The 26,735-nt window shown below is 39.2% G+C and overlaps 1 protein-coding gene and 1 non-coding gene across 2 annotated transcripts; both read left to right on the top strand.

Annotated features, from left to right (window-relative positions):
* The first annotated feature begins 1,804 nt into the window (after positions 1-1,804).
* LOC145455654 (ephrin type-A receptor 4-B-like) lies at positions 1,805-26,735 on the top strand. The gene is made up of 20 exons (XM_080333640.1): positions 1,805-1,937; positions 2,902-2,966; positions 6,572-6,726; positions 6,837-6,954; positions 7,281-7,382; positions 8,505-8,679; positions 10,457-10,561; positions 13,209-13,364; positions 14,845-14,953; positions 15,067-15,211; positions 18,936-19,017; positions 19,502-19,722; positions 20,494-20,803; positions 21,134-21,271; positions 21,976-22,265; positions 22,684-22,908; positions 23,035-23,184; positions 23,657-23,844; positions 24,299-24,451; positions 25,880-26,735. The coding sequence occupies exons 1-20, from the start codon at positions 1,865-1,867 to the stop codon at positions 25,998-26,000; spliced, it is 3,081 nt and encodes a 1,026-aa protein (XP_080189766.1). The 5' UTR covers positions 1,805-1,864; the 3' UTR covers positions 26,001-26,735.
* Trnad-guc (transfer RNA aspartic acid (anticodon GUC)) lies at positions 8,080-8,151 on the top strand. The gene has a single exon. It is a non-coding gene; the product is annotated as a tRNA-Asp (tRNA).

The raw sequence follows: 26,735 nt of genomic DNA, 5'->3' as shown, positions 1-26,735 counted from the left end.
GTACCTTCAAGAAGTTCTTCATTTTCAATAATCGATCAAAGAGCAACATCATGCCGACTCCAATAACTAACCTATAAAATGCCTCGGGCTCAGCGAAATTGACTTCACAAAGGGTGGAATTATTGTATATTTTACGGAGATAATGATCATTTAACTCATCACCAGGTTATCTTAGTAGTTTAGGTGCAACGAGTTGAACGGATGGAAAGCGCGCTTCAAAAGTGAGACAGAATGTCCCAATACCAAGCGTCATTCTGTTTTGGATATATGTCATCTACCGAGATTGAATTATTTATGATCTGTTGACTGTTAATCTATAGATAACTAACCTACGGATAGATGGGCAGCACGAGAGTCACGGTCGAGTGAAGCGACAACGGCAGATTTGTTGTCGCTTCATACCATGAAACGGGAGCGTAATTGCTAAGCCCATAGACGACGACCTGAGCGCTCAAATTAAATAAAGTTGATCTTATTTGAAAGCTACAGTCGCACTGATTCTGATAATATACATTAAATTTTCACCAAGGCAATGGAACCACCCCGAAATAGCCTTCAAAATATGAAAATCGGCATTGTTCTAAAACAATTGCAACGGCGCAGCACAATGACCATAACAACGGTCCGTGCGTGGTTGCGATTGTTTAGAACAATGCCAATTTTCATATTTTGAAGGCTATTTCGGGGTGGTTCCATTGCCTTGATGAAAATTTAATGTATATTATCAGAATCAGTGCGACTGTAGCTTTCAAATAAGATCAACTTTATTTAATTTGAGCGCTCGGGTCGTCATCTATGGGATTAGCAATTACGCTCCCGTTTCATGCTATGAAGCGACAACAAATCTGCCGTTGTCGCTGTCGCATCACTCGACCGTGACTCTCGTGTTGCCCATCTATCCGTAGGTTAGTTATCTATAGTTAATCAGTATCAGTTTATTAAGAATTTCACCATTTAAAAACACCACAATACTGCGATACAATGACGGGATAGGAAGGTGTCGAAACGACTTGGAGTCGAGGAAATACTGAACTAGGGAGTTTATCTGAAACAGAAATGGATTATTATGTTACTCGACCATCACAAGCGCCTTACGTTCTTGAGATATGTATATAAGAGTTTCTTGGAGGTGCAGAACTTCAATACACAATTAAATAGTATATTCCCATTGAAATGAATCCGAACACTTGTCAGCGGTACTATAGTTGCGCGTGAATGTCAGCCGAAAATATTCGGGTTCATTTCAATAAGAATATACTATTCTATTTCATATATATGAAGAAACATGAAAAGGGGTAGTACTAGCTAAACTCGAATATGCAGATCTCAGAATCCTATATGAAATCCGCAGTAACACTCCGTAATTTTACGTTATATCGTCACCCAATAGCAACCTAACTAAGAGATCTATCGACTACTCGGGACCTATCATCTGGAATGCATTACCACCACATATCCGTGAATTGCCTTGTAATAGATTCAAAAAAGCCCTACTTGATCACCTCTTGTCGTTACACTAACACTGTTGCCCTACCTCGCCCAGACATTGCTTCATTGATCATTTGCCACCATTGTTTAATTTTTTTTCTATTTTCCTTTAACTAAACATTTCTTTACAGCCAGACTGTTCAGAGTCAAGTGTACCTGTTTGATGCTGGTGTGATCAGACTAGATGACCTTCACGGTCTTATCGATCATTCCTATCTAATACCGAATACTGTGCACGCATATTTTCTGTACCACCATCACTGCCGTTTGCTATGTATTTTGGTTCGATGAAAATAAAGACTCTCTCTCTCTCTCTCTCTCAGTATGTTGGCACGTCATAAAATCGTATAGTCAGACTTATCCCTCGCGGAAGAGCATGATTTTCGCCGAGAAACTTTGCTTCGTTTTCGGTGTGACGTGGATCATTTCATCGGTGTCTGCAGAGGAAGGTGAGCTCATGATTATTATTATTCTATGCGAGTTCACCATGAAATCTATGTATCAAGTATCAACACTGCATGCTCCAGAATTGGGTCATCGCAGCGTCGCAGCCCAATTGGTCCTGTTTCAAATCGATCGTATTACAAATCACTTGTCATAATCATTTGTGTGACCAATGACCATTGTCAAAATTACCTGTGTTATCATGGTATAAAGATCATAGATGCAGACTCGGACAAATAGATAATTCCAGCAGGGATATCTAGATATCCCTGATTCTAGTTGTCAAATTTAATTTTAATTCTGATCTAATTCTGGTTTTCGTGAAAATACTACAGGAGAACTAGTAGCGCGAAACGAGCTAAGCCATATTTTCCATATGAAATGAAATATATTCAATTTCCAAGTTTTCCAAAAAAAATGTTGCTATAATTCTAATTCTAGTCCAATTTGAAAAAAAAACTAATTCTTGTCTAATGTAGAAAAGCTGAAAATTTTCTAGTTGTCCAAGTATGCACGGATGGCTACATCCTCAATTATGTTTTAAAGTCAGGGAGGTTGTTATGTTTTAAACAGTTATATGCAGAGTCTCATGTTTTGTATACCGAACAGAAAATTGACTTATAATTTATATTGGCTGTTTTTGTCGTATATACATGCGCTGTTGGATGGTAGCAGTTTCATAATAGACAATTGAATAATATATTCATATTGAAATAAACCCTAAAGAACATTACAGTTCTCTACAGGTTGCTGAAGATTACTCATGGCGAGTGTCGGCTGAAAATATTCGTGTTTATTTCAATATGAATATAGCATTCAATTGTATATTGAAGTTCTGTACCTCCAGGAAGCTCTTCGAATTAGAATTGTCTTAGAGATTAATGTAATTGAAAAGGAGTAAACTAGTATTGTGCGCGAGCAGTGAGCACTTGTTTGGATGTCTTTTCATACTTCAATTTCTTATTCTAGTTGATCTGATTGATACAAGAAGGGCCACAACAGATCTCAACTGGATCACCTCGCCAAGATATGGGGTAAGGATGAAATTTGTAACCGTGCTAAACTTAATCACGACGACCGTAATTGACATGCGATTGAATCAAGTCACGGCTAGACAAAACGCACCCCAAACTCGATTAACGTGATGAACCCGCAGGCTTTTTGACATCATTTTTATGTTTTACTTGCGCGATGTGATGGTAAGCCAAGTGATTTGTAGTTATCAACCGCCGATCCGTGGCCAGTTTCCCGCCGTTTCCCCAAATATACTAGACCAGAAGTGTTAAACATACGGCCGACGGGCCGCATCCGGCCCGCCTGGCGATTTCATCCGACCCGCGAAGCAATTCTGAGTAGATTGAAAACATGCTTGTATAATCCAACACATTACTAACAAACGTTGAGATTTTTAGTATGAAATACTTCAATTTAATAATCCCTCTGACACCGAGTTCGGACTTTCATGGAAAATGGACCAAAAGTTGTTATTCACGGAAGCTAACGCCAATGCTAACTGTTGTATGCGAGTTTCATGGAGAATATAATGGCCACACAATGAATACCATTGAATAGATGTGGTCGCACTGTTGTATCACTTCTGACTCGAAAGGTCCCTGGCCGCCAGAGAAACCCGAATGGTAATAATAATGAGCCAAATTCCAAGGTCCACATTTACGGTTGAATCTCAGGTTTTCCTCACAATACAATGCATGTATTTACGCTTGATGATAAAGTATTCAAATGGAAGCAAGGTTATGGAGTTTGAGGTAACATTTGGTAGTCATTTGACTGATCCGGCTCAAAATTACAGTTTAGTTTGACACCCCTGTATCAGACTTCTACATCCCAATTCCATAATGCAAGAAGCTGTTCAATAATTAGAGAAATGAAATAACAAGTTCTAAATTGGTTTCGAAATTTGAACCGAGTCTTTTTTCCCGTCGTAATATGTAGTTCATGATTCGCTTTGGACTTGCCATGGGACAATCCTCTACTAGTTGCCGACGGTTGCCCCTGACGAGTGTCAGCCGAAAATATTCTGCTTTATTTCAATACGAATACATTATTTAAATGCTACTAATGTTGTACCAAACTGATTGAAAGTAGCCTACAACTCATTAAGGAACAGTGACATGTGAAAGCGATAAGACGAAATTTAAGTTCGAATTTCGACAGCACAATTCAGCGATTTTACCAGTAAAATAGAGACTAGCACACAGCAAACCCGCATTTCTTTCAAAAGAAACCGAACAATCAAATTTTTACAAGCGCTTCGTGCAAAAACTTCAATAGAACGACGCATAACACGTCTAATATCAAAAGGCAGCGTTAAATGAAGTTTCTAATATTCACTTCTCAGTTACATACATTTGTTGTAATTGTAATTTGGGTTAATTGTTATTTAAGACTCGCCGGTACGGAAGGTCAAAAAGGTCAAGAACCAACGCACTATCCTGTACAAGGGATTAGCTGATAAACATCACATCTTTTTGATGACCGATGACCATTCTAAGTTTACTCACTAATTTACTATAGTAACATAAGTTCGTTTGTTGATGGATATATTTCAATCTTCCACCCGAAGATCACAGGCGAGGGTGCGTGAAATGTGCCTCTCGGATCGCCATCGTTGCAAGGCGTTTTAATCCGTCCCGTAGCGGCAAAGTTAGTGAATTTCACTCTTCCTAACAATCCCAAAGGAATGCTCATGAATTATTAAAACGACAGACAAGACAGTCATTTGTAATAGGCGCATTTGGATGACCGTTAAATGGGATTCTTCGTTAGTCATATAAATGTATATGATTGAAATGCCTTTGTACTACTATAGCATACAGTGTTTTTAGATTGATTAGCTTTCTTGCGGTTGCAGTGAGAGCAAGCCGCATATGGTACCAACATATACGTTCATGATTATTAAGTAAACCTTTGTATTTCACACGACATGATATTGAAATTGGGCACAGACTTGAATACCTTGAACATTTTCAGCTTTTCCAAAATAGATTATAATTATAATTATAGGTACACGTGTATTCCAAATTATATTAGAATAAGAGTTATAGCTACGCAGTCCTTTTTTCTTCCGAACTAGAATTATCTAGTGGTCCAAGACTGATTGTACAGGGTGATTAATGGAATCTGTTTCAGCGCATTCGCACGCTATTCAATATCCATTCTTCTTGACCTTAAAGCCGCCGGGGTCTCGTTTCATTGTGTTATAAATAAACTGCTTCCTATTGTATACAATGGACATGAAGTTCCAACAATAGATGTTGTGTTTTGGGTCACCTATTCTGTTGCAAAAGCGTTGCAGTTCATGAGGGTAGGCTTGATTTCGATTTGTTTTGCAGTAGCACCACAGAAATTGAGTTCAGCTGTCTTTGTGGGGCTTCTGGTATATTCTTTGTGATGCGTAAATCTAAGCTCTGTGACAACAGAATGTTTAACCGCCGGTCGACTGAACTACATTTGGGACGTCCTCAGATTAAATCGATCAGATCGATGATATTGCGATCAATGAAGCGAGTCTTCAAGGAATAATTTCCCATCCGGTCTCATTACGATCACAAATTATTACATCGTGCGAGGAGACGATCATTTGACCTTTGTCGTCTCGGGAGGCTGTTTTTGAAGCGATCTTTTAATTCCGTCCGGATATTGCTTTCGCCATCGTAAATGATATAACTGCTGATGTGCAAAGTTCTTTTGAGTTCTCTGCTAGTTGTCTACGATTACCCCTGGCGAGTGGCAGCCGAAAATATTCGGGTTTATATCAATGTATAAATTATTCAATTGTGTATTGAAGTTCTGTACCTCTAAGATTATATACTTTGTTTTTTTTATATGAGAATTTCGACTTTTCTGCTTGCTCTGTTATACTGTCAAATTTCGCTAAATTGTCTACTGCCAAAATGCAGCGAATTTTGTTTAAAAAAGACTGTTATATTTCACATATATCTGGTCTTCAACGCAGACTTGGACAACTAGAAAGTTGTCACCTTCTTTCTAAATTAGGTTAGAATTAGAATTACCGAATTCACGAAAACTTGGAAATTGAATTAAGTTCACTTCATATCAAATTACAATCCATTCTCATAAGCACGAGAATGGCAAATATCTGTACAGCAAACTTGGCTCGTTTCGTACTATACAGTTTTCCTGTAGCATGTGCAGGAAAAGTAGTACTCAGATTAGAAATAGAATTATGGCATAGAAACATTTAACTAGTTAGATTAGAATTCGATTAGCTGCATGTCGCTCTTTTAGTTTAATATACAACTAGAATTATCTATAGCCTATAGGCTACCTTTAAACAGTTTCGTACACTTGTTGCATCATAGTGTTCTAAGATAGTTTTGATAGATTAGTCATATACCGGTATCCGGTAAGCATGAGTCAATGAAAATATCACGACACCATGCGGAATATCCGTTCCCAATTTATATATTATTTTGATTTGTAGTTTCGTTTCTCTAATGAATGGACCGGACAAGCATCCCTGATCCAACTTCTTGTATGCAATTGAGATAGAAAAATAAAATTGTAATATAGCCTATTTAGCGTGCCGGTAAGAAAGCTGACACGGAACTGTGGTCGAGAAGCACTGTTCTAATCCATTAAAATATTGATCTCCAAGTGGAACGAGTTAAGCAGCCCGGACGAGACCGGCGAAATATTCCGAACATTTCAAGTTTGTTACGCACCTAACGAACGAAACTGGCTGGCAACGAATCTCATCGAACTCGAACACGAGCAAACCAGTGTTTTCGTGGAGATCAAGTTTAACATCAGGTGCGTCGACGTTCTGTTGGTTGGTTTGGTTGCTCAGCCCTATTGATAACCGAACATACAATTCTCAGCTCACGCCGCGATATACACCAACGAAAATTAATTATTTTCAGGCCCTGTCAAAAGCCAGCACCCGCAACATGCAAAGAAACCTTCAATATATTTTACGCGGAGACAAATAAATCCTTTTCTGCCGGGGCAACGAACTTTTCCAGTAAAATTTTCAGCAAGGTAAATAAAATAACGGTTTTGGTTCATTTTTTGAACACGTGCGATTTTGAATTCCAAACACAAAATTTCCATAACTTGTAGTTGTAAATGTATAGTATAAATGTATTAGCCTACTACTGATTCCCTGACTAACGCCAACATCATTACTCAAGTTATACAAACTACTGGGTTTTTAAAATACGCAATACTAGAACTACTCACTCTTCAAAATCCGCAACTAGAACTACTCAGATTCCAGTAGTTAGTCAACCGCCAACTAACTAGATTGGTATTTTGCACAAATCTGTCATCATTACTGATACAACAAAGCGCACACTAATTTCCAGATCGCCACGGTAGCTGCCGACCAGTTAGGGTCGACCGATGCGAGCATTCAAACGAAAAGAATCGACTCGTTGTCTTCCAAAAGAATCCAGATTGGATTTGAAGTGAGCGAGAATGTATTTTACACATCTTTATAAAGATATGTATGTGACTCAGTTTTTTATTTTATTTTATTGTTGATTGACTTGCCACTGGGGCTGAGCACAATGATTAGAGTAGGTCTACTCTAATCTTTATCGAGTATTAATAGTAATGACTCGAGTCTAGTATTGAGACGCGACTTTTTCGCGTACTGAAATTATAGTCTCTTGAATTATGGTGACAATGGTTTTGAAGATTTAAAATGACAATTCACAGCATCCCAAACCCGTAGTATGAAGCAATTCACGTAAGTGAAAATGACGTTTCTATGAAGTCGTGATCAACCCACAGCTTAGTCACAAAGTACAAGGAAATAGGTCGAAAAGATAAATGTAGCCGAAAAAAATACCAAATTTTCTTCACGTGGTGTAGAGCTGGCATTATATTCTTATTAGTGATCGCATAGAAGCTACATATTTGAGCTTTCTCGTCACCCATACTAGCGAATGTAAACATTACATTCAATACCCATTCTCTTATGGCGACATATCGAATGATACTCGAATATACTCGAGTCGAAGCTTAATACGCGATCCAGAATCTAATCACTGAGATACTGGATTTTACCCAGCCATGCTTTCCTCTGCTTACCGACAAAAGGAGAGAGGCTTAGATAATGTCTGAGCTATATTTTTACGTAATGAGCTCTTCCCGTCGTTGTCCTCGTTAGTATAGTGGTGAGTATCCCCGCCTGTCACGCGGGAGACCGGGGTTCGATTCCCCGACGGGGAGCAGTTTTTTTTTAATTTTCCACAACAGAAGTTGAGATCGATCTATTATTGCTGTTACCATTATTATTAACGCATTACTCTTATTATTATAGCGACTAATATTACATACCCACATCAATTAAGCAACTATATCTACACTACTTGCATAGTAATCACAGGTAATTGACATAGGACATGGAAAATAACGCACAGTCCTTGTAGCATTACTACTATAGACAACTCCTCTTCGGTTACTTTATTTATCTATATATACCTCAATGACAATATGAACAGCACGAGAAGCACTTACTTATCACCCTCAATGATCAGCGTTACTGGTTGTCTCGTAGGCTAATACATGTTTATGATTTGCAGGACTCTGGAGGATGTATGATGATTTATTACGTGCGCGTGTATTTCAAGAGATGCGCCACGACTCTTCAGGGTCTGGCTAATTTTTCAACGACTCTCACAGGCCCTACGCGGGTGTCCCTCGTAAAAACGTACGGCCGATGCGTCAACAACGCGATATGGGAGGGGTCTTCGATTGGTGAGTTGTATACTCTAATATTGTTTGAATAGAAGACTGTTGAACTTTAACATACAATTGACTAGTATATTCATATTAAAATAAAGCAGAATATTTTCTGCTGAAACTACTCAGTAACTCAGTACTCATGGTGTCGGTCGAAGATATTCAACTTTATTTCAATATGAATATATTATTCAATTCTAATATATTATTCTAATATTCGTTTGCTAAATGCCGAGATTGACTCTGTCTTATTATTAAGGTCGATCTGTATTGACCACACCTCAATACCGCAATGCAAAGCTTCTAATATCAAGCAATAAGGCACGTTGGAAATGTATTTCATTTTCTAGCGACCTCCGATATAGTCTCCGGGGAATTCTCGCACAGCGGAAAAGTTAAAACCAGAACATATTGTTTATAAGTATGAATATGAGACATGAATATTTTACGATGAAATGATGCAAAGTTCAACTCCGTAATTGATTGATTAAAAGTTGTCGCTTATGAAAACTGCTTTCAAACTATAATTTTGGCCTATAGAGAATACAGTTTCGCATGGGCGTGAAATATGATTTCTATTGGTACGAGGCTGAACAGGAATAAAAATAGATTAGAAATTGTGTTTTGCATGAATCCCATTAGCTGACTGAATATTTCAAGGAAATTTTCAACCGGCATTGTAATTCGCAGAGGAAGTCAATTTGTTTTTATGAATCAATATATTCTATTCTTATTTTGTGGATATCAATTAAAATCATCCCATGAAGCTTGATTCAGAACAGGCAAAGGCCATAAATTCTGTCATTGGCAAAAACGAGTTGGTTAATCCTGTTTGTACGAAAAATAATCGAGACGACAGATTTCGTGTTATCGGGAGAGGCCGTTCACACTTTCTTTTCGGGTGACTTGGGGTCTTCTTTTACCAAAATACGACAACCAAGTCTGTACCAACGGAAGGAGTTCGTGTACCATCTAAAAATAGTAAGATAATTCGAAATTTCATGCAGGTGACGTCATGTTTTGTGATACGATTATTGATATGTTGCTGACGATTACTCCTGACGAGTTTCAGCCGAAAATATTCGGGTTCATTTCAACATGAAAATACTAGTCAATAGTATATTGGATTTCTGTACCTCCAAGAAGCTCTTCAAATAAAAATACAGTCATAATAATAGTTATGCGCAGTGCAATTTCGTTGTGCAGTGTGCTATATTCTCATGGTATAGTTGGTTACGGTTTGACGTTAGGCGTTGGAAAATAAGACACCTTGGCAAGGCACTCACTTTACAACAAAGAAACAATAGAGAAAACACCCTAATACTGGTTCTATAGTCCCCCAAAAGTCATCGTAACAGTTTTATTTATTAAAAGTTAAGAAATCGGAATCAATACCAATGAAGTCTGTCGTGTATAGTTCGTACAATAATTGACAATTTATTCTTCGTACTTGGCTGAACGTTCAGCACTATTTTAGTTTTCCAAATTTCGAATTGCGATTTGTAGTTTTTCGCTCGTCCCATTCATTTCGAGATTATTTCACGCGACCTTCCGTACTTGAGGAATTTCTGACATACGGATAGTGTTCTCAAGAATGAGATATTGTCAATTCGATATGCGGATCGGCCACGTCGATAATACATATTTGAACAACTACATGATAAACTTATGTCGCAAAATTGATGTTTTTAAACACACTCTCAATATCCGCTCTCGGAAATATGCGAATGTGAAAGACGAATTAGTCACGTAAAATAATTTCATTTTATTTAGTTGAAATTTTGAATTTCAGGGCCGAGTCTTCATTGCGATTCCAAAGGAGAATGGCAACTGCCAGGAGAACCGTGCCAGTGTATACCCGGACACGAACCGAATTCTGACTTCACGGGATGCATAGGTGATTAATTTTGTTCTTTGAAAAAGATGCAAGCCTATATAGTATATACTAGAAGTGCTTCTTGGGGGTATAGAACTTCAATATACAATTGAATAGTATATTCATACTAAAATAAACCCGACCATCTTCGGCGGACACTCGTCAGGGGTAATCGTCAGTAACTAGTAAACGTCATATTTTGTGATACGATTGTTGATATACGATGTTCTTCAAAATTCGTCACTGGATGCTGACGATTACCCCTGACGAGCGTCAGCACAAAGTATTCGGGTTTATTTCGGTATGAATATACTATTCAACTTGATTACTGTAGTATGAAAATGTTTTATCGCGAAGGCCTGCCTACATCTATTCGGATGACCCTAAATCTGTGGAGCCACGGAATATAACTTTGTATATGGACTATTTGCAGTATATTATTATCCATCGATATATCTTTTTTAATTCTCTGTTTAACCAACACTAGGCATACGTATTTTCTTCCTGGATAGTGGTTGGTGGTAAGTGTTAGTGGTTTGTTGTTGCGATATCATCGAGTGATATTTTGTAACCTAATTCTCGCTGACAGCAATCCTCAAATGTAGCCGTTCTGTCTAGGATCCAAACATCAATCATTCGACCATTACGATAATTGTAACGTAAATGGCAGGTTCGATAAGCAATTCCAACCTCTCGCTTACAGTTTGTGGTCAAATAAAGTGTAAAACCGTTCATTTGAAGGTATGTTATCGCTTAAAATTCCAGACTTCAGAAATGTGGGGATAATTTCGTCGTGTTAACTTCTTGAAGTGTGCTTCTGATTTGATGATCGCATTTTAAAGGCGTGCTCTAATTTGGTATTTTTGACTTTTAATTGCGTGGTTATGACATAAACGTTTACCGAAATTAGTTATATTTGTGAAGTACTGGCCGATTTCACTATCGGGGAGACATAGTACCATTAATTCTTTACTGAACACTGTCTTCTGGTTTTAATTCTTTCTACAGATCGATTGGCTCGATTGATTTCGCGATGTACTCAATTCCTCTCATGTAACCTTCCATTCACCGCAATTACGCACAAGATCTTGATCATACACAATTACACCATATTATAGAATTATACAATATCCAAGTTTTCGCGAATTCAGTAATTCTAATCCTAATCGAACTTGGATAAAACTGTGTATCTGTAATTCTCATTTTAATCTAATTTGAAAATTACTGTGTAGCTATAATTTTAATTGTGCTCTAATCTCAAAAAATAACTTCGTAGCTGTATTGATTTCGTCACGTACTCAATTCCTCTCATGCAGCCTTTCATTCACCGCAATTATGCACATGATCTTGATCATACACAATTAATCGTCAGCAACTAGTAGATATTATTATTCAATTGTATATTGTAGTTCTGTACCTCCCAAGAGCCTCTTTAAAATCCAATAACCTACCTATCACAAGTTCGATCATTAATTCGACCTAAACATGATACAGTCCGTTTTTTCTAACAGTCAGTGGGGTTAGGTACAAAGTATCATTCTCAGCACATTCAGTAATATCTAAATAGCCGAATGATCGATATTATAGGCGAGATAAACAGGGATTAGAGCCAAAGCGAATCAATTGATTATAATCGCACCAAGAAGCTTCAATCCTCTCTATCAGGTCCCGCTATTTCCGACTGAGTCAAATGACATCAAACCAATCTGCGTACATGATACGACGTTATAATCTGATCAAGGCGCATTGCTCTTAAACACAAATTACGTTCAATTTCGATACGGAGTTTATGGATGAGACTGTTGCGATTTTCTATAAAGCCGGGGATGTCGCCGATCAATTCATCCCAGATCGAAATCTGGCGCGACAATACTGCTACTACGGAGTATCAATAGACTACGTTGCGGCTTGAATAAGCTGCAACGCTTTGATCAAAAATCCAAATTGTAATAAAGTGGACATAGTCCAAGACAAAACCACTCCTAAACTTTTTTGGGCAACTAGAAAAATTATAGATTTTCGAACTTGAGTTAGAATTAAAATTAATGACTTCTCGAAATTGGAAATAGGATTACAAGTTCCGAATTATAAAGAAATTCAACAAAAATAGACCTCAGTTCATGTCCAACCATAGTTCATTCATGTAAGCATGAGGATGGCAAACGTCTGTTTTCCAAGCTCGGCACGTTTTCTCACTATACTGAGCTGAGCAGCTGGTAGCATCTTCACGAAAACCAGAAATTGGATTAGTGCACAGCAACATTTCACAAATTAGATCGATTGGTTTGTTTGTTTGAGGTATTCGTGGTGTTTATCGACTTACTTTGTCATTTACACCAGGTCGATATTCTTCATTTTTATTCCACAACTGCCGACTTATAGCACGGCCCACTTCTAGACTTTTCGTAAGACACCGCTTATGCGAATGAGGTGGCGAGGAGGAGCCTAGATAAACAAACCTCCAACACTTAGGTATCGGAATTATGAAGATGACCTCGGTCGGACTCGAACCCGCAACCTATTGGTATTGCAGCCGCGGATTATACTACTGCGCTATCTCGCCACTTAAAATTATATTGGTTACTTTTTCTTTAATTACTCTAATTGGTAATCTATAATTGATTAGTTGTGGACGTCTGGCCTGGTAACTTATCCTGTTTGTATTCAGCGTGCGGGAAATACATGTACAAATCAACTGTCGGAAACGGAGTGTGCACCCGATGCCCCAGTTATAGTTCCACCAGTACGGAAGGATCGGTCGAGTGTGGCTGTGATTTCGGGTACTTCAGAGCGCCGACTGACAAGACAAGTTCTCCTTGTTCGAGTGAGTCCATCTAGGCTACTATGGCTCTTAAAGTGGGCGACAGTGCCCCCGCGAGAGTTTGCGACCTCGAAGGGGGCGCTAGCTACAAATGGGGGGGATCGCTGATAGCAAAAAGGGCGTTATGCACTATAGAAATCACTGTGGGAAATCTATATTTGCGCATCAGAAGAGGGAAATGACAATGACTATGTGCATGTGCACTCTATAAGCGGAACGGGTTGTATCTGCGCCCGTGTATCACCTCTGATATACGAGTGTGAATATACAGTACACCCGTAACCCATCAAACCAGGACCTACCGCGTACTTATACCACGGTGTAAATCGAGAATAATATTCAATCCAAATTATGCATGCACGTATAGGGACGTTAGGGGGTAGGTGGCGTTTGTTGCCTGGAATATTGTCCAGGGAGCGTTGTCTTTGAAAAACATTTGGTCTATACGATGACCAGCCACCCCGCCCCCCGCCATGTATCCACAACAAACCGGAAAGAAATCACCTTACACGCACAATAGTCTCAGATGATTGATGCAGCTGCATGCGTAATGTCAACTTTTCAAATACATAACGAGAATGCAATTGCGCGATGACACGTGCGGCTTTTTTGAGTTATGAGAGAATCGATAGCATCGGATATCGGCCTGCTCGCCATGAATTATTTAGGACTGGCAAATTTTAAAATCTGTCACAGGTAAAATTAATCGTTTCGTGCGTGTTTCTAGCGAGAATTTTTGTGAATTAGGGAAAATTGTACCGAACGAGGGTTTAAATCGAATCCTGCTGTTTTATGCCGTTGTGAACTAGATAATTTTGTTATCTAATTAGACTAATAAGAGCGCATTGCCGGTAAATTAATTCTAATATAATTTGTGAAATTTTTCTTTGCTCTTATTCTAATTTAATATCTGTTATTTTTTGTACATGCTGCAGGAGAACCACGTAGTACGAAACGAGCCAAGTCAAGCTTGCTGTACAGACATTTGCAAGCCTCATGCTTATAACAATAACTATGATTTGATGTGAAATGCGCTTCATTTCATGTCCAAGTTTTCGCGAATTCAGTAATTATAATTCTAATCCAATTTGGAAAAACGGTGCAGCTATAATTCTAATTCTAGTCTAATTCGGAAAAACTGAAAATTTTCTAGATATCCAAGTCTGTTTTTGAAATACAGTTGTTAAAATCTGGGGCTCACACATGACTTTTTTTATAAATAACATCGTGATAGTGGCGATTATCACATCGTATGTTTTGTGCGCCACGTCTATACGAGTCATTACAGTGAATTCGTATCATATCAATATATTCAACATCGTTTTGTTAGTGGCATACTAACTTGTGCTTTCAATGAACGTAATAGCCTCTACATTATACAATATACAACATTTCAATAATACAACCGGAGTTATACGAATTCATACCTGTGTATGTAATGTGTATTTATAACTAACTATATAGCGAATCGTATTATATTTAGGGCCCCCTTCCAGACCAGAGGAGATTCAATATCACATCAAAGACACCTCTGTCGACATCGAGTGGTCCAGCCCTGTTTATTCTGGTGGGCGAAATGACATATACTACAGGTGAGAGAGATGAGGTGCGATCTTTGGATCGTAAAATTCAAGTTCAAGACAACCAAATTAAAAATATATTCATTCCTGGACGATGGCGCTGACGCAAATCACTTTTCCTTTAGCATATCATGCCATCGATGCGACTCAACGTACACCCGTTGTTCTGACTGTAGCGACGATGTCATTTGTATACCAGGCGGGCCTACATTGCTTCAGCCAGAGGTTTCAGTAGTTGGACTACAACCACACACGTACTACACCTTTCGAGTGAGTAGTTATGCATGCATAGACCTGTGGTTCTTAACCGGAGCCAGTCTCCGGGGTTACCTGGAAGCAGGGTTGTAACCAAGTCACATGGTTCCGAGTCACGAGTCAATCTTACTTTTGTTTCTTTGACTCGAGTCGAGTCGAGTCATTTTCAATTCATCACCGACTCGAGTCCGAGTCCAAGTCACCGTTCCAAGGGTCAAGTCCGAGTCATGGTGTTATGACTCGAGTCGAGTCCAAGTCACATATTGAAGTCATGTTCAGCTCATGTTTTCAATCCTGCTTGGGTGATATCGAATTCCTAGCTTGCCAAACATGCTCATTTTGTCCCTATCAGAGTTTTGGCGCGTGTTTATTTATGCAGTTAACGGGCAGGTCCTGGCCTCAATTACCGATGCTACAGATAACTTCACTAAGTTAGAACGTAAAATCAAATATCTGTCTTGTCAGTCTGATACATCACCAATTCAAGCATTCAGTTTTTATGATAAGCACATCGACGATAGCTCATAAATTGCTGATAGAGAACCAACGAGTTCACGTCAAGATACCAGCTGATAGAGAATCAACAGATGCATGTTTATGTAGAGGTATTCACACCAAGCCCGCATGCTGTAAAAGCGTGCATGCAGCTATGTGCATTGTGCAGTGACAAAAAAGCCTTTTGATATTACTTTAGGTTTTCCCAATTGCATTACAGACTACATCGCAGTTACTGCATTGGAGAAATAATTGTACAATGGGGCTGTTCAAAAACATTTTTTCAAGTTTTCCGGCAACTTCTTAAAATTGTTAGATTGCCTAAAAAATCAAATTTGGCTCAATTCCAACCAGTAGAACAAAGCAATGCTATGAAAGAAAATTTTAGATTAATTACAAATAGAGATTTTCCAATTTTACCGGCTATCTCACGATATTGTTACATTGTGTATACTTCATTTATTTTCAAATCCAAAATTTTCTCCTATCATAGCATTGATTCTACATTTCAAAATTGAGCCAGATTCAATGTTCTTTTTATGCAACGTAACAATTTCATCAAGTACCCACCGAGTAAAATAAAAAAGAAGTTACTTTTGAACAGTCCTATTCTACAAACATCACGCAGCATTAGCCAGCCATTATTACTCACGTGCACAATGCACATACCTAACAAAACCTCAAATAGACAGAGGGTATTGTGTGTTTTCACAGACAGCAGATCACATCAATGATGAGTTACACTTTAAAAATATCAAAGTGGAAAGGAGATCCTCAGATATATTAGAGCGGCATGGCCTTAGAATAAAATCACCTCTACTGAATGCACGTTCCACTGGTGCACTAGATGCAGGAATTGATGAGCATTTTTGAACCACACTGAAGAGCATAGGATACTCATTCTTTCAAGTCGACCAAAAATGCAAAGAATCATCGCTTTCAAATCTACACATGAGCTTATCAGTCTCTTCCAAGTACTTGACTATCTGAGTGATTACGTTGGCTCTAATTGAACTTTGCTTCGATTGTTTGCTTGTATAATTGAAAAGTCTTAAATACTTTGATTGCGGAGGATCTAGTACCTCTTCGTCAGATGATTTTGTACCTTGGCTGGTGATCCTGTATGAATGAGTGTCAGGCTCAGTCATCATCAACTCGATTATTTTCTGCCGCAGTGCAATTCGGGATTGTTCTGAGCAATTTAGATCCATAAAATAATGGAAAGCAAATTTCGGATCGAACACGCATGGGAAGAAGATGGTATCACTAAACGGTTTGGGATTACCGATAGGCCAATCCAAAGACTCATCAGTTGTGATCATGTTCACATTTACAAACACTCCTGCTAAACGCTTTAAAATATAATTTCTCTATGCTTCCACTAATGCGCGCAAGTAATTGACAGTGATAGTCTGCCTAATTGCATGGTTGTAGAGTGAGAGGGAGAGCAGGGTTGGTAGTTGGTACTACCCTGATTGGCATTGAAACGCAACAATGCGGTCTGGCGAAACGAGAGAGTAGCTCAAGAGCAAAAGAGTCAGACAGCATTATTGCGTCCCAATGCCGATCTCCATAAAAATGAAAAATTCGAAGCTGATTGTGGGGGTTCCAGGGCCACGAGCGGAAAAACATTTATATTTTCGTAATCAGTGCAGAGTCAGCTTTCGATTGATACCCGTTTTACCAAATTTAATGCTCGCCAAACCGGTCAAAAATGACCTTCAAATTGCCTGTAGCCCAATCGGAATTGTGACGTGAATCAATTTCTGAGGCGTGAGATTTGGTTGTGTCGACACCATATAGGACACTATGGTACCATTGTCTGTTGTTTTTGCGGCGGCATATCTGATATCAGACGAGTGCAACGAAAGCAGTGGTGACAAATAGCGATGTCGGCAGAATTCTCAGATGTGTTGAACTAGCCATTACGATTCGCAAATTTATTCATCTTCAAGTCATATAAAATAAGCCGAGTCATTGACTTGGGTCGAGTCATGCGTAATGACTCGAGTACAAGTCGAGTCAATCCAAATATTGACTCGAGTCGAGTCGAGTCATTTTCCCATTTCAAGAAAATGACTCGAGTCAAGTCGAGTCACAAAAAAAACGCGACTCGAGTCTGACTCGAGTCGAGTCATGACTCGAGTCATTACAACCCTGCCTGGAAGTCTAGACACACACCCAACTCATACATATGATTTGTGATGATACACCCACCTGACCATCGTCGGTTGCAGGCAATTAACATAACATAACATAACATAATATGCTTGGGTTATATTTTTATCTGAACAAGTCACACACAATGTACAATGCGATAAGACACAATGCGAGGTCATGAACAGATAGGAGGATGTAGAACGACACGCATCAGTAGCGATCCTTTACTCTAACATCCACCTCGGCCTAGAGTGCCCGATGTCACAGTTCTTTTTCGATGTTGATCTCTTTGAAGCCGCAGCCCTTTCTACTAGTTCTTTTCCATTCATTGTGAGTGCCTTCTTTCGTCTGGTCTTTTTTCTGGGCTTTTTTTGTCGCCGTAAGAACGGCAGCGGCAGGGGAAGAGGAGCCCAGATAAACCTCCGACGGGAATCGAACGCGGTATCGTAACCACCACACTCTCCCCTGGCAAATTAGGCTGATCATTAGTCCAATTGTGAATGTTGTGGCGGTACGTGTTGCGCAATGGCGTACCAAGGGGAGATTGGGTTCCAAATTGAAACCTCCTCATTCTGAAATGCCGAATCTCGAATACATATAAGCTCATTTGTGATTAAAGCAATTGGTATCTAGCTGTTGCGTTTCGACCGAACAATACGATGACACTTTCCAAGGTGAAGCCTCGCATTTCTGAGCTGGTATCTGAAAAGGAACCGCACAAATCACAGGAATATTTTCGGCGGACACTCGTCAGGTTTAATCAACAGCGACTAGGTATAGAATTTAAAAGAATATCAACGATCGCAACACCTAATATGTGTCACAGGCATTGTGATACGATTTTGATATGGGATGTTATTTTCAATTCTCTACTGCTGACGATTATGCCTGACGAGTGTCAGCCGAAAATATTCCGGCTCATTTCAATATGAATATGTTACTCAATTGTATATTCAAGTTCTATACCTCCATGTGGCTTTTATTGGCGATACATTACAGTCATACTGCTAGCTAACAGGACAGAGATGTATATTAGACTTATTAGAGAATATAGGTCGATCGATGAATCGCTTTTTCTCGATAGGTATATTCCCATAACGGCGTATCTGCGACCAGCGGTATGAAGCCGATGTATATCGAAGCTAAATTGAAGACAAGCGAGCCAGGTGAAAATATCTCTTTTGCATGTGTACCGAATTAATGAAAATCGTGTATTTTGCCGATTTGCACCCTACGCATTGATGGAAATGTGCACTGTGGTATAAATGTATACATAAAATATCCAATTATCCATGCATTCACGGTGTATTTGCACACTACGCTATGATGGTTATGGTGGATATCTGGCAAATACACCCATTTTCCACCCATGGGTTCACAGTGTATTTGCACCCTATGATATGGTTGAAATCAGTTAATTACACCCAAGTGCCACCCATGTATATACAATGTATTTACACCCTACTCTATATGCTGTAGATGTGGTAAATACACCAATGTCCCACCCAAGTATTCACGGTGTATTTACCCTTTACGTATGGTGGGATATGGGATAATTCTAGTTGTCTAATAAAAGTAATTCAAGTCAAATGCCGGTAAATCTAACTTGCGAAATGTTTATATGCATAACCTCTACCCTCCCGTATTTAGTTCCCTCCGTCGTCCGGTCGGTCAGATTAATTTCGTCGACCGACACCACACTCTACCTCACTTGGAAAGCCCCGTCTCGCGCGGAAGGGCGAATCACAGCTTACCAAGTTCACGTCTCGAGCGAATCTCGACGCGTCTCCAGGATATCGAGGTCTTACAAAGTCGCCTCTCTGAGTATAATAGTTGAAGGCCTTCCTCCCGATGAAAAGTTTCTGGTTAAGGTAAGTGATGTGGAAACGTTGCGGATACATACCATAAATAATATATTATTACTGAAATAAACCGAAATATTTTCGGCTGTCGGGGGTAATCGTCAGAATCTAGTGGAGAATTGGGACTAACATTGTATATCAACAATCGTACAATGCAAAGTACGATGTAATGTTCGGATATATTTCAACATTGAGATATTATTCAATTGTATATTGAGGTTCTGAACATCCAAGACCATCTTCAAATATTATAAACAATTTTACTAGCTTTCACCATTGGACCTGGATCTTGATTCACTTATCCGGCATTCTTTTATTCAGTATATTCAGAATATCATCATTTTCAAAACACCACTATATAGAAATCGAAAAAATGAAAAGATGGTAAAGAGTCTTAGTTGTTCGCAGCATGCGAAGCATGTATTAAAAAGTGACATACGTTAGTGGAAATGACATATATGTGAAGTAGTTATCAACCCCAGCAAGGTCCGACTAATGCCAAATAATATTTAATGTGATGTAGAACTGGCGTCATATTCTATGTGATCGAATATATGTATTTGAATTTCTCACATCATCCATGCTGTTGCGATATCATAATGGGTGATATTCGAATTTGCCTCGTCCAGATTTGATATCAAACAAGGTCGTTTTACAGTTGTAGTCGCGACATTGGCATTTCCTGGATCCCTTACAAACTATAGTCCGCGCCGGTTAAGAACCTATGTTTTAGGGCAAACTAACTGTAAAGATACTTTTCCGATTATTCTCACCTCGCAGGTACGGGCTCAAAACGACGCCGGATTTGGGCCATTCAGTTCCTCCGTTTCAGTCGGTACCTTGCAGGCCGCACCATCGAGCTTTCTCCCCCCAAACGTGAGAAAATCCCAAATGTTCGACGTTGGAAACGTTGTGATTTCGTCTACTAAAAACCGCGACGCTGGCTATCCGCTGGCTGGAATCGTTATCGGAGTCCTGTGTGCGGTCATAGTGTCGATCGCGATCGTCGTCTTTGTATTTCGGGCGAAAATGCGACACGAGAAGTTTGGATGCGAGAACGTGGAAGTGCACCCGTTTTTTGACAACCCAGGTGAATTGGAACACTCATAATTTGATCCTGACCTATGCCGGATTTTTGACTAATACCGATAACTAGCACATTTACCGGTAGCCTTGATGTATTCATCCGGTATTCAAAAGAAATGGCTTCTGACTTAAGGCGCATTTCCAAACATGTTGTAACGTCCTTACTAACATGTTGTGATGTCACGAAAATTGCCAATATTTTTACTTCTAATCGCCGAACCATATTCGACTTGAAGCCTAATACAGGCAAAAAAGCGACTATTTTTCCCTTGCTCACACATCGGCAACTACTTGCATAGCCTGCGCTAATACTTTTTTTTATATATATTATCAGCCGAACTGTTATACTGCAATACAACGCAGCCTTGTTACGTGGACCCTTCCTCTTACGAAAACCGGGATCAGGCCGTGACAGAATTTGCGAGAGAGATCGATAGGAGCAAGTTAAAGATGGATGATCTATACATATCAGGTGATAACGCGAAGATCGTGTTTATTCAAACTTTCCATTTCTCTTCGAATTACGGCGGCCTGCGATGTTATCGTCCGCGAATGATATGACTGATTCCGAATTAAGCCGAAAATCAATTGTTCTTTTCATGGTCATGCCTAAAGCCAGACAACGCATTAAAAATACGGTAATGTTGCGTAATAAATTAGTTGGAGCTGCGCTATCCTGTAGCGATTGGCACGGATCGCATAACACGCTTAAGAGTTATACTTTAGGCTAGTTTGTACTGTAATTTCGATAAAAAATACGGTTTAGTGTATTACTGCGTAACGCACGCGACAAGGACTGAAACGGGATTTTCTAAACCATCCTATTCTACAAGACGGACGCAATTCTACAGATGTAAAAGCGATTATGAAGCTGACACGGCTTTATATGATTTCATTGTCGATTGTTACTGCATGCATGGTCATTGCTTCACTTTAATCCCTCATCTTATATGGTAAATATACGAAGTATACTGTTAAATGTGTCATAAACGATAAGAATTGCGATCCCGTGTCCAAATTTAGCAGAAAATTGTCTGAAATAAGCCGAGTTTTTTACGTGTAATTTTTGCTTTCATTCCGCTCCCGCGCATTTTGGCCAAATATAGCAGTTGTCGGGGTTATCCGGTGACCGAATTAAGCGGTGCGACTGTAATAATATTATCCTTCAATTACCAGGTTATTTCGGCGATACGCGCAAAGGATTTCTGCGGCCAACAAGCTTCATCTACGACGACTCAATTACAACTTCCACTCCGATAAAACCTGCTAACTTATCAGTCACCGTCAAGGTCCTCAAGCCAAACGCCGACCAAGACGAGCGATCGGCTTTTTTGGAAGAGGCGCTCGTGATCGGGCAGTTTCATCACCCAAACGTGGTTCGGTTGGAAGGCGTGGTATCTGTGACCGAGCCCGTTATGATCATAACGGAGTGGGCGGAGAAAGGTCCACTCGACAAATTTCTTCAGGTAATTGGAAGACAAGTTGTACTAGAAAAACTAGAAAACAAACGAACAAATTTACAGATTTTACAAATTAGATTAGAGTTAGAATTGTAGCTACAGTTTTTTTTTTCGAAATTAGACATTAAAATTGTAGCTGCACAATTCTTCCAAATAAGATTACAATTAGAAATATAGCTACAGTTTTTTTCCAAATTAGAGATTAAAATTGTAGATTCACAGTTTTTCCAAATTAGATTACAATTGGAATTATAGCTACGTTTTTTTTCGAAATTAGAGATTAGAATTATAGCTACAGTTTTTTTTCTAGGATTTTAATTAAAATGTGATTTGAAGAGCTTCTTGGGGGCACAGAACTTCAATATACGATATTATTCAATTGTAAATGTGATTTATTGCAAAATTTAATTTCATATACATTCAGGAACATCGACTTTGTGGGTCAGACATCGACGCAACGCAACTCGTTCACATGCTTCACGACGTCTCTGACGGCATGCGATATCTCTCACAAATCGGGTTCGTCCACACGAATCTAGCCACTAAGAATATCTTAGTGACCGGTCAGCTGGTTTGCAAAATCTCCGGATTCAGCTCGAATAAATCTCTGGAGCCCGTGGAAGACGAAAAGCAGGATGTTACTGATCAAGTGAGCAAGTTTCAATCACTTTCGTATTAATTATCGTAGTGAATTATTTATACCAGTAGACACAGCACACATATCTGATTAATTTATGACTTTCGTGAAATTCCGGCATTACGTATCTTCTATTAGACCGACAATATTCCGATTCGATACACTGCCCCAGAAGCAATCGTTCAACAGAGCTTTTCCGCTGCGAGCGACGTTTGGAGCTTCGGTGTCGTGGCCTGGGAAGTGTTAACCATTGGGGAACGTCCTTATTGGGAGATGTGCAACCGAGACGTGAGTATCTTCTCGTATACGGAGAACTAGAAAGTGTTTAGCTTTTTATAATTACGTTAGAATCAGTATTATAGCTGCACATTGTCTTCCAAAATAGATTAAAATTAGAATTACTCTACTCGCCAAAACTTGGAAATTGAATCCAATTCGCAGGTTTAAAGAGATACAACAAAAATCCGCTTCGGTCCATATCAAATCAGAGCTCATCCTCATAAGCACGAGACTGACAAATGTCTGTACAGCAAGCTTGGCTCGTTTCGAACGATACGGTTATCCAGTAGCATTTTCCGAAAAAAAACACGAGTTAGATATGAATTAAATGAGCGCATAGCAACATTTCACAAATTAGAATAAAATTAGATTACCGTACTTCGCACTAATTAGTCTAATTATGGAACTAGAATTATAAAGTTGTCCAAGTATGTCATGGACAAGAGAACACGATCGATTATAACTATTCTCTCTCTCGCAGATCTTACATTACATCGATTGTGGCTACCGTTTGCCGCCCCCGCCGTTTTGTCCGCGTACCCTGCACAATATCGCGTTGAACTGCTGGAATATCGAACCGATTCGGAGACCGACATTCAACCAAATTTCGACACAACTCGACAATTTGGTTTTGTCTCCCGAGAATATGCAGGACACCATTAACAATATGTGAGTACTGAGCAAGACTTATAGCGAAGTGCCAGTAATCTAATTCTAATCTAATTTTTGAAATGTTTTTTAATTCTCATATAATTTACGGTTTTCCTGTAAATCCTACAGGTGAAATGTATAGCGCGAAAGAGCAAAGCTTGCTGTATACAGACATTTGCCATTCTCGCGCTTATGCGAACGAAATGATTTGATATGAACTGAATTTGATTTTTCTTGTACTTCTTTCTAACCAAAAACACAGTAAATGTTCAAGTTTATAACTTTTTTTCGTGTGAACACTGTTTCGATCCGGGCGTATATCGAAGATTCGCCGATAATTTTAGTGTCCAAACCTGTGAGTACTGGATAGCATTATGGTAGATACCTTTTTATGCTTTTGACAACCCCTGTTGTGCACGAGGTAGCCACCAATCCTGATATAAGTCATGTTATCAGTCGTTGCTTTTTTCAGCCCGAAATCCGAGCAGCCCGAGTGTGTTCCTGAGTTGCTCGATATTTCTTCTCTCTGGCATTGGTTGGAAGACATGAACATGAGCCATTACAAGGACGTTATACTTAGACACGGATGCGTCACTGCTGAACAAATCATGTGCCTCACGGTCAAGTAAGTATTTAGTCGCCTAATTAAACTAATTAAAGCAAAATAATCTAATTGTAATCTAGTTCGTAAAACGCTCCTATGCTCTCCAAAGCGACACTTGAACGTTTCCAGATATGGCTTTTTTATTTACTGTATAAAATTAGGATGGTAGAGTGTTTATAGACAATTTTTAGTCAGGTTTTTTAACATACTTCTAACTAGAAATCAGGCAAGAGGAACCCTTTTTTAAAAAGAGCTAGTTTCATGCTTTAGGATTATGCAATAAAAAGATTAAAAATTTGGTGAGTTCAGTACTACCTCGGGCCTTTCTTAACTGATTTCTGGTTTTCCTGAAAATGCTACAGGAGAGCTATGTAGTGCGAAACGAGCCAAGTTTGGCGTACATACATTTGCCATTCTCGTGCCTATCAGAATAAAGTCAGATTGCTTGCTACATTTCTTGCCGATTCGGAATTGAATTCAATTTCCAAGATTTTGCGAATTCAGTAATTCTAATTTTAACTAGGAAAAGCTGCAAATTTTCTATTTGAAAAATTGTCATTTACAGACTAATATTTCGCAGCCTACATACGTTGACTCTGTACGTCGATACACATTCACTATACCTGAATCGCGTGTTGTTCACAACTGCAAAAATCGCATCCAATAAGAGCCTACACTCAACCTTAATCTGATCCTCGTAAGCGGTGTCTCAAAAGAGCCTAGAAGTGGACCGTGCTATAAGACGCCAGATATTTAAATCATCCAAGTAGAATATCGGCCTGGTGTAAAACGACCAATGCAGTCGAAAACAGCATGAACACCACTAACAACAATATCTATGCGGGTGGTCGTACCACTGACTTCTCAATTCATTGTGGCTCTTGATATTACAAACTCTTAATGTCTCTTTTAACAAACCAACTTTTAGCAATTGAATGAATTGAATCGTCTGTACACCGACGTAGAAAGTTCAAATGTGTAACTTTTATGTGCTCACAACGAACATAATGCCAGTTTTACATCACTGTAAAGATTTATTGTATGTTTTCGACCACACTTATTTCATTTGCACTTTGCGACAATGGTGTGGGTTGATCGCGACTTCACATTTCCACTAACGCACGTAACTTTGTACTACATGTTTCGTATGCTTCGATAGAGCCAATCGAGGTTTCAAGGCCTCCACAGTGGAAAGCAGTATCAAACTATAATTTATTTTCATTGATAAATTAACTCTTAGTGGCAAGGAACGCATAATTTCAGTACTCTAAAAAAATCGTCTCTCACAACTGGACTCAAATCATTAGAACAAATACTTAATTCAGTGTCAAGTACTCGAATCATTGCGGTCTTATTGCATTCGTAATTGAGCAGAAATTTACCTGAGTAGCAACACAACTAGTTTAACACAATTTCTAACCACTAATTAATCGTTCTCGCTTTGTTCAGCCAACTGGACGACATGGGAATAACAGACCCGTCGATGCAGAGAATTTTGTTGGACGGCGCTGAATTACTGCACCATAAGTTGAAGCACGTTAGCGTCATTGGGATTGGAATTACCGTTTGACGGAATACGCGGAGCGATCCTCGCTGCGAGGGGCGTGTTGTTGGCCCAATGAATGCTGCACATTGCACTCTACACTGACATATACACAACATAGCTTGCATACAGCTTTGTTGGAAATATGGCGGAAGAATGAATATGGGTGAACAAATAGTGCCCCAGTAAACTGAGCTTGGAGACCGATACCAGATTTTTTGAGGTAACGATACCTAGAGCGGACAACCTCGATATAGTCAAGACACGGAATCTAGCTAAAGGCGCATTTCGAAAGGAGCCTTTATTAGAACAGCTTTACTGCCATCTCTATGCTTGGACAGTGGATATGAAATTTACTAAAAAGACTGCATGTTGACGACATCTGTAAGCTATAAGAAATAGCAGTCGCTCCCTACTACCATGTTATGAGGCCACGAAAATATCGACATTAGTATTTTCGTCAACTCGATTATCGGTCTGCATGACTCTAATCACAAGTACGACGGACTCTATTTCCAAGTCCAACATCCAGCTTGTTAAGGAGCGTGAACGCCTTGGTGTACTAACACTGTTGCTGAGCAGGGTTCTAGAATATGCTTTTCTGGAAGCGTGTAATTCGTGTCTATGTGCGTGATATTATTGTCTCTAATTGTGAATATTTTACGTCCCTTTTTCTATAAAGTGAAACCACTAGTGATCTTTGACGTTCGCGCGTTACAATTTTCCGTAAGACATGTGCAATTACATCGATATGAAAATAAA

This window comes from Botryllus schlosseri, chromosome 14 (genome assembly GCF_051294905.1).
Source record: "Botryllus schlosseri isolate E-star chromosome 14, Bs_hap1, whole genome shotgun sequence".
NCBI classification, from domain to species: domain Eukaryota; kingdom Metazoa; phylum Chordata; class Ascidiacea; order Stolidobranchia; family Styelidae; genus Botryllus; species Botryllus schlosseri.
This window is presented reverse-complemented; position numbering and strand designations above follow the sequence as displayed.